Here is a 15229-nt window from a genome sequence, read left to right on the forward strand (position 1 = left end):
ACAATGCTCATCCTGGTGGCTTTGCACAGCCTCAGTCCAGCAGGGCTGAGGGCTCTCAGCTGCAGCAAAGGGCTCAGGAACCTGAAAGGCATTTTCAGAAAGCCAAGCTTATCTTGCACCCAGCTGCTGATAAACATTGCTGTACATGTTTTAACCTGCCTTAGTCTTGTCCATGAAGCTTTCCAGGGATTTATTTGCTCATCCTGAGGAAGGCTTAAGGTCCCAGCCCAATGTTCTGAGTGACAACACCAGAGGCACGAGGTTCTGCTGGTTCATTTGCAGCAGACTTCTGGATTATTTATTAGAAACACGATGCATTACCCACTGCCCCTTGTCTGCTACAAGCACAGGGAGGTCACAAGACTCCTTGGCCAAACAGCACAGAGGAAGGAATGCAAAAGTAGGTTTACAGTTTTTCCTTTTGTTAATGTTTGCTGAAGTTACACACACCAACTGAGAGCTGGAATGATCCATGCACACATCCATCCTAAAGTGACTCACAAGCCAGTTAAAACCTTTGAACCTTATTCTAAAAAATCAGAGAAATGCTTTCTATGCACCAATTTCAGGGCAGATAGCCAACCCCAGACCAGCCACTAGAGCCCCTTAAGGCACCACAGAAAAACACACAGGATCTTCTGAGCAGGGCTGGAACACAAAGATTGGGTTGCAGGAAAGAAAAAGCTGTAGAGCTGCAGCTGCTTGTCCAAAGTGACTCCAAGCACTGGGATGTTCTGGCAGGCTCCCATGGACAGCTCCTCTTTGGTGGTTTACCCACAGACAATTCAGGATTTCACACTGAAATGCCCACAGAAGGGCACTGATGCAGGAAGCTGAAGCTAAATGTGCCATCCTGGCCCCCTCCCAGTGGGCAAGGCCAAGATCACTGCTGGCACCTTGGGAAGCAGGGAAGTGGCAACCAGCAAGTCCCAATACCAGTAAATCAGCAAGCAGGCAGCAGCAGCAAGGGTCTAGAGATGTCCCTTAATTATCTCCAGTCTGATCAGTCACTTCATATAAGCACATCTCCAGTCTGATCACAGTATTTGTTAATTTAATTGCACAGCAATTAAACAATCCTCAGGGGTCTGTGCTGTCTAAGCCATATCCGAGCAGACAACTTCTAAGGCTGGAGAGATGTGTCAGATAAAAGTGTTCATCCTTGCAAATACAAGATGTACCCAAAGTTTTATTTTTACATCACTGAGTAAAAAGCTATGCAAGTGTTTTTACAGTTTTACAGTTGTTGCAGACATCTCTGTGCACTTTCAGGCTCTGATAAAGGCAGGCTTCATCAAAGCACGTGCTTTGCTGGATGCAGAGGAAGCAGGCACTTCCTCCTGGGAAACTAAAGTAGCTATTGTTGCTGAGACTCAGATGACTGAAGTAGTTCAGACAGAAACCAAAAAAAGATGCTTAGTGACGTATTAATACCAAATAAAAATGTAACACAAAGTACTACAAAGCTCCAACACTGATTCATGCACAGCTGTGAGCACTGTGCAGTTATGGAGAGGTAAGGAGGACAATGAAAGAGATGGTTCATGGCCATTCCTGACTTCTTCAATTCAGCACAAATATTTGTATAATTAAAGTAAGTTTGTTCACCTCCTCCCTGCTGTACAATCACACCACTCACACTAAACAAACATCCACTCAAGGCTGAAGCTGATTAACACTTGAGGCAATATATTTTATACAGCTTTGCCACAGATTGAGCCAACCAGAAGAAAGTTTCAACATTCCCACATTGACACCTCCCTCCATTTATACAGCTTCCAACACGGGGATTTCTCAGCAGAACTTGTCAGGTTTGAACACCAGGTCATGATGGAAATAACAACAAAAAAGAAACAGCTAATTCAAAAACCAGCACTCAGCTATGAGGTTTACAAACTGCTCAGCCTGCTGGGCAGTGACTGAGGGGGGAACCAAACATTTCTAATATCCAGTTACACTCAGGGTCCAACAGGGCTCACTTATTTCAGTTACTTCGAACATTTGCTTCTTATAAAAAAAAAACCAAACCAAATAAACCACCTCAATCACCTTTCTGAGCTACCACCAACGTTATTTTCTGCAGCTTTTACTCTATTCAAATATTTTTATGCTTCCTGACACCTGGATTTTAGCAGATAATGAAGCATTTCAATTTCCCAGTGTGAATGATCAGCAGTTTTTAATAACCCAATGAACACAAATGCTGCCTTGTAGCCAGTCCCATGACTTGGTTCTTCTGGAGCCTGCCATGTAACGCTGCCCTTCACAGGGCACAGGAACAGGATGTTCTCCCAAGAACACTTCAAGTGAAAAACCTAAAGGTGCTGTCTGTACACAAATGCCATCACTAACCCACACTGTGGAGGAAGAGGTTTGCAGTCACTTTCATAGACAATGATGGCAAGAAACCACAAAAAAACCCATTTTCTGCACTCAGCAGCAGGACAAAGATCTGCAACAAAAAGCACCAAATAAACAACTCTGTGCAGTTGATCACAGTGCAGAAATGTAATCTGTATCCATATTTCACTTTGATTTCTCTGGCTGTTTTTCCCTGGCCTCAGTAAAGGAACAGTAGATGGTCACTCCATTTCTTAGGTACCAGTTCTTCCCTCTCCCCTGGCCCTGCCTGGGCACAATATTTACCTCCACATGTGCCAGCACAGATCTGTCTGGAGCATTTCAAACCCTCAGCAGAGGCAGCTATAAATGCTCAGGACTGGGAACAAAGCTATTATCCCCACTTAAGCCACAGTCAATTAAGTAATATTTAATAGAGGAGAAAGCAAGAAGCTAATGAAAGGCAGCACTAATGCAAAGCCTCAGCTGCTCCTGCAGTAATCACAGGAGAACATTGCCCACATCTTGGCTCGTGTGCCATGCCCCAGGCCCTCTGTGCCCGTGACACAGCAGGTAAGGCAGGGCACCCACACTGGGCCCTGCAGGCCAGCCCCAGACTGGTTTCTCACCAAGTGCTGTGAGGTCCTCATCCAACCCTCTTTGTGTATTGTTTCTACTTCCGACTTTGTCTTTTGCAGTGATTCACACAGGCAGAATTAACAATAGCAACTGGAGATGCACTTGGGAGTGGGTGGAATAATGAGCTGCCTTCAAAGACACCAACACGTATGTGACACACAGCAAGTGATGGAGCAGCAGTGCCTGAAAGAGCTGTCTGTCATCAATGAACTGCAGTGCCCAGCACTTGGGCTGCTCTGTCAGGCACCAACAAGCTGTTCAGCATTCCTCAAAACTCCCTGATTGTTGTGGTGTGCTGTAATGTCCCATTTTGGCCTTCCAGGTCACTTCCCCAGGTGTGCCTATGTCTCTCTCCCTTCCCCCTTGCCCCCATGCTGAGTGAGTCCTGTCAATCAGGCTGAACATTCCAGCAAGGGTCGTGTGGTTGGTCAAGTTCAAAGGATGCCACTCAGGCCCAGGGGTCATTGGCCTGTCTGGGTGTCATCTTCCCCTGAGACCCTGCCCCTCTCACCTGGTTGGTGCTCACCTGTACCTCCCCTCCCCCTGTCCCTGAGCTTAAAAGGTGAATCAGACCATGCGACCGGAGGTTCTGTTGGAGCAGTTCCTCACGTTCAGACCTCTGTAACCATGGAATAAACCTCTGCACATTAAACCCTCCAGCAGAATCCTCTCCTTTTTCTCTTCACCATCGCCTGAAGCTTTTCTCCTGAGCTAAACGGGGTTCCTAACAAGCCTGGACTTGTTCAGTGCCCAGCTGCAACCACCAGCAAGCCAGGGTATCTCTGGGGTGATACACCACAGTTGCTGCCTTTGGCCCAGCAGCAAGGGTCAGACTGGCCCAGACACAATCTAACTGGGAATATTGGGAGCTTTTTTCCAATATCTGATTATGTTCCATCCCACGTCCTTGACCATCAAATACCAACACTGCACCAGGGGCTGAGGCCAGGCTGTCAGAAGCCACAGCACGAGGAGGCCTTCAGCCTTCTTCTGAGCCCAGAAGAGTTTTGGGATGTGAAAAGATTCCTCAAAACTCCCCACATCATTTCATCTGAAAATGTGTCAGAAGAAGCTGGAAATCAGCAGTGGAACACAGCAGTCCTTTATTTAGAGGAAAAAGCTTTTTTAACAATTCAAGTGCCCTGTCCTCAGGTAACACTCAGTAAGCAGCAAAGCCACTGGCAGGTTGGGAAGCCTGGGCTGACAGTAAATCAGACATTTCACAGCATGACACACAATGCTGCTCCCATTCAGCATTATAGCAGTAACTGAAGTTAAGTTCTTTCCCAACCAGCAGCACTGAGAGCTCCTTTCACTCTTCTGAAACAGTTTAAGAGTAAACCAGCAATGAGACACTTATCACCCAACACCAGAGACAGGAAAAGGTGAATTTTTCAATATGATTTTTCCTGAAAGCATCAATTACCAAAACCATGAAGGCACACACAGCAGATTTTCTGAGAAAAGAGGGGGACAATCTTCTCATGTTATAAGAGAAGTGCACAGATATTTAGTACAGGACTTCTTGAAATCCCTTCTCTCTCCTTAAGTGTCCTGCAGTAAATCAAAGCCACCTGAAATAGAGGGCTACTGTCTGAATGAGCTAAGCACACTCATTAATACCTGTTGCTGTTACTTAATAATCTCAGTTTTCTAAAGGAACATCTCACATCAGCATCTGACAGGAGCTTCCTTGTTGGGAAAAACAAACTTTTAACTGTGAATGAAAAACACTGTGCAAGGGCCAAACAGCATCAAAGAAATATCCTGTCCCTTGTTACACGTTTAGGAGAACAGATATAATTTATCAGTTTGGATTATCTTGGCAAAAATCCAGTATATTTAACAGCCTATGGTACAAGGCAGTCCTCTCCTGAGCATGCTGTGGAGCAGATCCTGAAGCAGCAGGCACAAAGCAGGAGAAGTTATTTCATGGAATACAAAACCACCTAATAACTGCTGAAAAACACCACTTCCATTAGCAAAAGCATCCCTTTTCCAAAAGAAAGGGAGAGAATGAGGTATTGGAAGTGAAAAGGCAGGAAAGCACAGTAGGATCAAGCCTGGCTTTGAAGCGGCACTGGGAAACAGCACAGGAACGAAAGCATCTGGTGGAAAGTAAACACAACGTGTCAGAGCTGGGAGGGAGCTCAGCTGCTCTGCCACCTCATCCCTGCACACAGCACTGACCCTGCAGCACCAGCAGCAGCTCCAGAGCTCCCAGAACAGCAGAAATGGGCACAGGGAGGGGGCACAGAGCAGGGACTGCATTAACCACCTCCCCTCTCCTGCCCCACACCCTCAGGGGCATCCATCCCTTCAGTTCCAGGGTTTAAGCTCAAAATAAACGGGTCACGATGTTGTGGTGTGCTGTAATGTCCCATTTTGGCCTTCCAGGTCACTTCCCCAGGTGTGCCTGTACCTTTCTCCCTTCCCCCTTGCCCCCATGCTGAGTGAGTCCTGTCATTCAGGCTGAACATTCCAGCAAGGCGTCGTGTGGTTGGTCAAGTTCAAAGGATGCCCCTCAGGCCTGGGGGTCATTGGCCTGTCTGGGTGTCATCTTCCCCTGAGACCCTGCCCCTCTCACCTGGTTGGTGCTCACCTGTACCTCCCCTCCCCCTGTCCCTGAGCTTAAAAGGTGATCAGACCATGCGGCCGGGATTCTGTTGGAGCAGTTGCTCACATTCAGACCTCTGTAACCATGGAATAAACCCCTGCACATTAAACCCTCCAGCAGAATCCTCTCCTTTTTCTCTTCACCATCGCCTGAAGCCATTCCTCCTGAGGTAAACGGGGTTCCTAACAAGCCTGGACTTGTTCAGTGCCCAGCTGCAACCTCCAGCAAGCCAAGGTATCTCTGGGGTGATACACCACAGTTGCTGCCTTTGGCCCAGCAGCGAGGGTCAGACTGGCCCAGGCACAATCTAACTGGGAATACTGGGAGCCATATTCCAATATCACACAATGGAAATGCCTCTGACAGGGAGTTAACCTGCTCAGAGGGGCTGGGAGCTCCAGGGCCAGGCAGCCTCCAGCACTCCCAGCTCCTCTAATGAGCTGAGCAGCACAAAACACATCAATGAAGGGATGTGGCCTGCCCTGACCTCAGGACACACCCTGGGGTGTGAGATTGAGGCTCACAGCAACAGAGGAAGAACACAAAGCCACCAAGCAAGAAGACAGTGGGGCTGTCAAAGAGCTGCAGTGAGAAACCCACTGTGAACTGGGGTGCCAGGCACTGGCACAGCCTCCATGGGCTGTGAAACACCAAATGTGCTCATGGGGTACCTGCTAAGAAGTGGAAAGGAATAAAAGTTTCCATCTCAGATCTACCAGGACACATGAGGGAATAAGTGATGGCAGATTTTTCCATGTGATTAAATTCCAAAACACAAAACCCAAGACATGGAAATAAACCAACCTCCTGTAAAAAGCACAAGTAAATCACAAGTCCAAACAACAATCTTGCCTTCATTTCTCCTCATATCATTGCTATTTAACAACCACAGGAGCTCCTTCCCAGAGACAACTCTTCCTGGAGAAACTCCTGTTGAGCCAAGACCAACAGCCAACATCCTCCCCACTAAAGCACACTGTTTGTTTTAAACAAATTTGCTTTTCTGAACAGGATAGAGTGTCTGTCTAAGGCACAGACACTTATCTTGAGACACACAAATGTTGGTGGAACTACAGCACTGGAGCAACATTCAACAGATACAATGAACAATGGAAACACTGTAGGGAAAAGAGGAAGAACTTTTGCAGCTAGTTCCTCTAAAACAGCATTCTGATTTTGTAACATCACCTGAAAATTAGCCAATGTCCCTGGCCACTGCCTGGGAAGCTCTGAATCCACACCCAAAAGCTCAACAGCAGCTTTACAGCTCTCCCCAGCTGAGCCAGGAAAAGGCACAGTCCTGTGCTGTTTGCAGCCACCCTCTGGAATTGAGATAAATGTCTGAAGGATTCCCAAACACACAGGTTTTACCAGAGCAGTGTCTTAATCAGCTGAACACACCCTGGTTTGGGTTGTAATTTTTGCTGTGCTCGTGAGGGTATAAAAAGGAATTATCCCTGTAGTTATCTATTTCCAAATCTCACTGTTTGTACTCCAAAGAGAAGAGTTTAAAATCACTTTATGCAAATCACACCCAGCTGTTCTGAGACAACACCTTGCTCTGACTTCACTGAATCCCAGAGTGCACAAACCCCAGAAACAGCTTCCTACAAGTACACAGAACCCTACAAAACTGTCCAAGGAGTGTTTTTTCCTAACTCCACAGGGCACCAAAGCCAATGCATTTTAACCATTTCTTGTCACAGATTAGAACAAGCTCATTGTGGTTCTTAATTCTCTTTATGAAGCTGTTTGTCACAAAATTTTAGAAAGAACATTCAATTCTTCTCAAAGAACTGGTGCCACAAAGGCCTGGACCTTCACCAGAGGGATCCTCAGGGCTTTGACAGCTGATGAAACACTTTCTGTCCTATGCACAAAGGAATAAAGCAGATTTACTAAAAGCAGCACAACACATTGGAGGGGCTCCATAAGAATACTGCTCACCAGGTCCTGCTCTGGCAGAACACACTAAGCTCATAAATTGCATACAAATTTGCTGTTGCTATTTCATGGTGTTTCCCACATTTCTCAGGGCACTGAACAGCAGCCCTGCCTTCCTCTGCCACCAAACCAATACCATAAATTTAACATATGCTGAAATAAGTTGGATTCAACCATCCTGGTGGTTCCCTTCCAACTCAGCCTATTCTGTTAAAAACAGAAATTTCCCAGGTATGCCCACTACCAAACAACCCCGTGTCCTGTGCACAAGGAGCTTTACAGAGATTTTTGGAAGTTGTATTTTCTGTTTCAGTTCAATAGCAGCAGCAAGTCAGATCAGTTTCCCCAGTAAAGCTCTCCATTTAGTTACATGTTTACAACTTTGCAGCTTTTGATAGCTGATACTGACTCCACAGCCAACCCCCAACAAACCAGCACAGCCCAGCTGCTAGACCAGCATTAGGAACGTTTCTCAGGCTTCAGGAGTTACTGGAAGATGAACATAAATGACATTGGGGCCCGTTACTTCTCAATTACCGTGTGACACTTCACTGTGGAGTCTCACATAACACGTTCTTGATGACTAATTATTTCACCTATACTAATTTCCTGATCACGTGCTTCTCACACAAGAGTGGATAACAGGCCAGCACGGAGAACTGATTGCTGCCTAGAAAAGCTCTGAGAGAAGGACGTTTCAGTCAGGAGATACTAAACATGAAGGGTCTGAAAGCTGAATTAGGAGCTTACTTCTGTATAACAGCTTCAGGGTGAAGAATACCTGGCTGACTACAGCACGTGACTGAAGAGCTGGAGAGGAAGGAATTCCTCAATATTATTCCGCTGTAACAATCACGTATACATTTGCGTGTATAGATATATTTATATATATCTCCATATGCACATCACAGATCGCAACACCACAAGACACGGAATGGAAAGGTAAGCACTAAGCATGACCCTCCCTTATTAACTCTCCTGCTCTCACCCAGCCTGTCCCTCCTGCCCCACACCCCAGCGTCACCTTCCTCGTTCTGACTCCGCTTCCCCCTTCCCAAACCAACATTCCCTTCCCAGCCCCGGCCCCGGCGGTGACATCCCCGGGCCGGAGCGCGGGGAAGGCTCCCCTCACCTCATCCTCCTTGTGATTGCGGATGCCGCGCACCAGGTCCTGCAGGTTCTTGTCAAACATACGGTCGATGCTGCCCTTCACCATCTTCAGCGCCATGGCGGCGGCGGCGGCGGGGCCTGCGCCGGGCTGAGGGGCCGGGCCCGGCCGGGGGGGCCGCCGCGGTGCTACTGCCGCTCGAGCCGGGTGAGAGCAGCGGTGCCGGGGCGCTCACATGCCGAGGGGAGCGGGAGGGCACGGGCGGAGCTGCCCTGGCTGACGGGCGGGCACGGGCGACCCCGGCCGCGGGCACAGCTCCAGGCGGCGCTGGGGATCCGGCACCGACAAAATGGCGGCCGGTCAGCTGAGGGCTCGGCCACGCCCCCGGCATGGCCACGCCCCGAGCGACCGGCCACGCCCCCGGGCCAACGCGATCCGCTGTGCCTCTCTCCAGCCCCGCCCACTCCGTCCGGGGCACGCCTCTGTCTGGCCACGCCCCCGGAAGGGCCCTCGCCGCTATCAGCCACGCCCCAATCACCTTGGACACGCCTCCAAGTGTCCGGACACGCCCTCTGACCCCGCCCCTGCCCCTCTCTGGCCGCGTCTTTTTCGCGATCTCACGGCTGCTCTCCAGCCCCGCCCATCCAGCTCAGACCACGCCCCTCGAGTCTGATCACGCCCCGAGCCCGCCCCCTCACGCCTCTTCAGCAAAGCCACGCCCACTAGGTCCTGTTTGCCCCGCCCACTCGCCCCTCAGGAGGCTGCAGGCCCGGGAGGGGGATCCTGCCCCTCGCATCCCATGGGATGGAAACAACATTGGAAACAACAAATTTACGAAAGAAAACCCCAACCCTGGAAGCGCTTGGAGAAAACACTGAGTATTTAATGAGCTGCTGGATCTGAATTAGGGGCCAAGAGGCCGGTGGGGTCCCGGGTTGTGTTAGGAGGAGCATCGGTGGTAGAACATGGCAGCTGCTCCTGGCCCTTCCTCAGCCCTGCTGGGGCTCAGCTGGATGCTGTGTCCAGCTCTGGGCTCCTCGGGATCAGCGAGACGTGGAGCTCCTGGGATGGGCCCGTGGGGGTTGATGAAGGACATGACGGAGGGACTGGAGCATCTCTCATACGAGGGGCTCGGGCTGTTCAGCCTCCAGAGCAGACCCAGCTGAGAGGGGCCCTCAGCCCGGTGTGCCTGAGGGAGGCTCAGAGCAGGGCCCGGCCTCTGCCCCGTGGGGCCCAGCAGCGGCACCAGAGGGACGGGCAGGAAATGATGCCCGGGAACTTCCACCTGGACGTGAGGTAGAACTTTGCTGTGCAGGTGACCAAGCACTGAATAGACTGCCCAGGGAAAGTGTCCCTCACTGGGGACATTCCAGAACCATCTGGACACAATCCTGTACCCTGTGCTCTGGGACAGCCCTGACGGAGCAGGAAAGTGAGAGCTGGTGGCCCAGTGTTGTCCCTTAAACTTGAATTATTCTGGGGTTCATCACCCCCCCACGCCCCGCGACAGCCGCGTCACTGCTGCCACGGCTGCCACGGCTGCCACTGCTGCCACTGCTGCCACTGCTGCCACTGCTGCCACTGCTGCCACTGCTGCCACTGCTGCCACTGCTGCCACTGTCCCAGAGCTGACCACGCCCCCATCCCGGACCCCGCCCCCTCTGGCCACGCCCCTTTTCCGGCCACGCCCCCCTGAGCGCTCCCGCGGGTCCCACGTGGCAGCGCGGGCGCGCGTGGCAGGGACTCGCGTGGGGACGGCGGTCCTTCGGTGGGAATGGGGGTCCCTCCGTGGGAATGGGGCTCCTTCCATGGGGATAGGGGTCCCTCCATGGGGATGGGGGTCCTTCATGGGGATGGGGGTCCCTCCATGGGGATGGGGGTCCCTCCATGGGAATGGGGTCCTTCCGTGGGAATGGGGCTCCTTCCATGGGGATAGGGGTCCCTCCATGGGGATAGGGATCCCTCCATGGGGATGGGGATCCCTCCATGGGAATGGGGCTCCTTCCATGAGGATAGGGGTCCCTCCGTGGGAATGGGGGTTTCTCCATGGGAATGGGGCTCCTTCCATGGGGATAGGGGTCCCTCCATGGGGATGGGGGTCCCTCCATGGGAATGGGGCTCCTTCCATGAGGATAGGGGTCCCTCCATGGGGATGGGGTCCTTCCATGGGGATGGGGGTCCCTCCGTGGGGATGGAGTCCTTCCGTGGGGATGGGGGTCCTTCATGGGAATGGGGGTCCTCCGGTGGGGGCGGGATCCCTCCATGGGGACGAGGGATGGTTGTAGGAGATGGGTGTCCCTCCATGGGGATGGGGGTCCCTTTGTGGGCCTATGGATCCTTTCTGAGGCTGGGAGTTCCTGCATGGGGCCGGGGCTCACTCCGTGTGGCTGAGGAACTCTCCATAAAGATGAAGACACCTCCTTGAGTCTGCAGGTCCTTTCTGGGGCTGAGAGTCCCCCCGTGGGGTCAGTTGTACTTTCATAGGGATGGGGATCCCTCCGTGGGGCTGCAGGTCCTTCCATGGGGATGGGGGTCCTCCCATGGGGATGGGATCCCTCTGTGGGGACAGGGGGTTGTTGTTGGAGACGGAGGTCCCTCCATGAGGATGGGAGTCCCACTGTGGGCCTGAGGGTCCTTTCTGAGGCTGAGAGCTCCTGCATGGTGCCAGGGGTCACTCCATGGGGCTGGGGAGCTCTCCATAAAGATGAAGACACCTCCTTGAGTCTGCAGGTCCTTTCTGAGGCTGAGAGTTCCTGCATGGGGCCAAGGGTCACTCCATGGGGCTGGGGAACCCTCCATAGGGATGGTGACACCTCCTTGAGTCTGCAGGTCCTTTCTGGGGCTGAGAGTCCCCCTGTGGGGTCTGGGGTACCTTCATAGGGGTGGGAATCCCTCCATGGGGCTGAAGGTCCTTCCTGGGGCTGAGAGTCCCCCTGTGGGGTCTGGGGTACCTTCATAGGGATGAGGGGGGCTGCAGGTCCCTCCATGGGGTGGGGGTCCCACAGAGTGGGGCCGGCAGAGCTCCTCCTCTCCCCTCTGCCCATGGGTGTCAGCATTGGCTGCACAGCCAGTAGAGCCAAATTTTGGGTCATTTTTTATTGGGGATGCCACACCCGAGCACCCACTAAACACCATCACCCACTGCCCCAGGTGAGAGTGTCAGTGTGGGAGAGCTGTGACAGGTGACATGATGTGATGTGTGGAACTTTGTGAGTGTCCCCACACGTGTGGGCACAGGATGGGCAGTGGTTTGGTGTCCCTGTGACCACAGCTTGTCCTCTATCCCCGTGCCCAACACCCCAAAACGAGCCCCTGCCCATGGGTGCCCTGTCCCCACTGCAGGTGGGTGTGACAGGGACCAGGAGAGGGTAAACAAAATGTACAGAATCTGCTTTCCCACCCCACCTTCATCTCCAGAGCAGCATCAGGGAAAGGAGGGAACTAAAGAGAAAGGAGCTTGCAAACAAAAAGGAGACATGACCTTGCCAAGATCCACCTGGGATTCTGCACAACAGGGGAAGGAAAAGGATTTCTCTTGCTCCCAGTGTTCTTCCCTTTGTTCTCTGCCCTCAGCCTGGGCTTTGCAGGCTGTTTGTGTTGGCCCAGGGGCAGAGAGAGGAGCCCAGCTCGGGGGTTGTGTTGGTTTCATTCAGAAATAGCTGCACACATCAGCCCCTGAGCAGGAGGTTTCCCTTTTGAAGGGAAGAAGTCCAAGGGAAGAGTTGTGTTTGCTGGAGTCCTCATGGTATGGAGAACATCCAGCTGCCAGGCTGAGGCTGTGGCTGGGAAGGGCTGGCTGTGCCCACTGTGCTGTCACTGTCCCCACACTGTCCCCACACTGTCCCCACAGTGTCCCCACACTGTCCCCTGCCTCGGCCTGGGCTGCTCTCTGAGGGGATCCCCAAAAACCTTGTGAAAATCCCTTGTGTTAACCCAGCCCTTTGTAGTGGAGCTCAGCTAATGTCACACTGTCACATCGTCACACTGTCACACTGTCACTTTGTCACACTGTCACTTTGTCACACTGTCACTTTGTCACACCCTCACAGCCCCAGGCAGGGAAGCCCAGGCCGGGAGATGCAGCACCCTGAGGTGTGGGGAATATCTACAGATGGATTTGGACTCAAGGCTTGATCCCTCCCAAGTGAATTTCCAAGGATTTCTCCTCCTGAGGCAGCCTTAGTTCAGCCTTAAGAATTAAATTTGGGACACAATTGACTTTTTCACTCTTCTTCCTGTGAATGCTGAAGGTTTGCAATCCCCTTATGATCCCCTTTAATTAACAGCATTGCTTTAAGCCTAATTGCTGCCATCGGTGATACCTAAATCTTATAATTCTCAGCTTTTGTCTTTCCCAGCTTTTGTCTTTCCTGCTTTTGCAGCTCAGATATTTTTTATTATTTTTTTAATAAATTACGCCACCTCCTGTTTTCCCTGCTGCACTTACACAGGCAGCATTCCCAGGGAAGGAATTTTCCCTCTCCAGCTGCTGACAGAGTATCCCTAAGGAATGCTGTGCCTTTGGAGAGCTCTGCTGAGTCCCACAAAACACAATCCCGGCCATCACATCCCCAGTGGAACCGAATCTGAGCTGCTTTTTTGGGTTTTTTTTTGGTTTTCCCCCGTGGCTGTGCTTCCAAACCTTTCTCCCCATTCCTGGCACTCAGAGCACTCTGTGGGTTTCCCATCCCAATGATGTTTAAGAGGTTGTACTTGGTTATGATAATTGTGATTTTTATGTGAATCACAAGGAAAAACACATGGAATTGAAGGAAAGAAACATGAAATTGGGGCTGTTCAGCCTCCAAGGGTGCAGCCAGGGTTCCATGACAGGATATCTATTTTGGAGAGCTCCTTTTGGGGTGCCCCATGCCTGGGTACCCATATTGGGGTGCTTGTGTTGGAATGTCCTTGCCAGGAATCCCGTGCCAGGATGCCCATTTTGGGGTGTCCTTTATGGGCACTCAGGATGGGGTGACTGAGCCAGGGTGTCCATATTGGGGTGCCCCATGTTGCTGTTCCCAAGCTGAGGTGTCTGTGACAGGATTCCCCTTTTTGGGTGTCCTTTAAGGGACACTCAAGATGGGGTGATTGAACCAGGGTTCCCTGTCCCCAGATGACAATACTGGGGTACCCCTTTTGGGGTGCCCCATGTTGCAGTCCCCAAACTGAGGTGTCTGTGCCAGGATGCCCATTTTGGGGTGTCCTTTATGGGACACTCAGGGTGGGGTGACTGAGCCAGGGTGCCCATATTGGGGTGCCCCATGTTGCTGTTCCCAAGCTGAGGTGTCTGTGCCAGGATGCCTTTTTGGGGTGTCCTTTATGGGCACTCAGGATGGGGTGACTGAGCCAGGGTGCCCTGTCTCCAGGTGACAATACTGGGGTACCCGTTTTGGGGTGCCCCATGTTGCAGTCCCCAAACTGAGGTGTCTGTGACAGGATACCCATTTTGGGGTGCCCCTTTTTGGGGTACTTACATTGTGGTGCCCCATGCCTGAGTACCCATATTGGGGTGCTTGTGTTGGAATGTCCTTGCCAGGAATCCCGTGCCAGGATGCCCTTTTTGGGGTGTCCTTTAAGGGACACTCAGGATGGGGTGACTGAGCCAGGGTGCCCATATTGGGGTGCCCCATGTTGCAGTCCCCAAACTGAGGTATCTGTGCCAGGATGCCCATTTTGGGATGCCCATTTTGGGGTGCCCCATGCCTGGGTGCCCATATTAGGGTACCTGTGCTGGAGTGTCTTTGCTGGGATGTCAGAATACCCTTTTTGGGGTGTCCCATGTAGGGTAGTCCTTGATGCTCAGCATGGGGTGACTGTGCCAGGGTGTCCTGCCCCTGGTGACAATAGTGGAGTGCCCAAATTGGGCTCATGTTGCAGTCCCCATGCCAAGGTGTCCGTGACAGGATGCCCATTTTGGGGTGCCCATTCTGGAGTGCCCATATTGGGCTGCCTCATGTTGCAGTCCCCATGCCGAGGTGTCCGTGACAGGATGCCCATTGTAGGGTGCCCATTCTGGATGCCCATATTGGGGTGCTCCCATACTGCAGTCCCTATGCCAAGGTGTCCATGACAGGATGCCCATTTTGGGGTGCCCATTCTGGAGTGCCCATATTGGGATGCTCCCATATTGCAGTCCCCATGCCAAGTTGGCCACGATAGGATGCCCATTTTGGGGTGCCAGCTTTGGGGTGAATCTCACTGGGGTGCCCCATGCCCCAGTGTCCATATTGGGGTGCTCATACTGGGATGTCTGTATTGGAATGTCTTTACTGGGGTGCCCATGATGGGGTGCCCCTATTGGGGTGCCCATATCCAGGTGCCCCATTCCGGGATGCCCTTTTTGGGGTGCCCCTATTGGGGTCCCATATCCAGGTGCCCCATGCCGGGGTGCCCTTTTTGGGGTCCCATATCCAGATGCTCCATACCAGGGTGCCCTTTTTGGGGTGCCCCTAGTGGGGTGCCCATATGCAGATGCTCCATGCCGGGGTGCCCATTTTTGGGGTGCCCCTATTGGGGCGCCCATATCCAGACGCCAGTTTTGGGGTGCCCCTATTGGAGTCCCATATCCAGATGCCCCA

General features: G+C 52.1%; 1 protein-coding gene across 2 annotated transcripts in view; it reads right to left on the minus strand.

The window, feature by feature from the left end:
• AP3D1 (adaptor related protein complex 3 subunit delta 1) overlaps positions 1–8813 on the minus strand; it is a 46464-nt gene extending 37651 nt beyond the window's left edge. For both annotated transcript variants that reach the window (XM_063160854.1, XM_063160853.1), the window contains exon 1: positions 8673–8813. In XM_063160854.1, the coding sequence (XP_063016924.1) occupies positions 8673–8768 (96 nt within the window). In that variant the 5' untranslated portion in view covers positions 8769–8813. The remainder of the gene's footprint in view (positions 1–8672) is intronic.
• Between the last annotated feature and the right edge of the window lie 6416 nt (positions 8814–15229).

The sequence above is a fragment of the Melospiza melodia genome, chromosome 7, assembly GCF_035770615.1.
Source record: "Melospiza melodia melodia isolate bMelMel2 chromosome 7, bMelMel2.pri, whole genome shotgun sequence".
Classification (NCBI taxonomy): Eukaryota; Metazoa; Chordata; class Aves; order Passeriformes; family Passerellidae; genus Melospiza; species Melospiza melodia.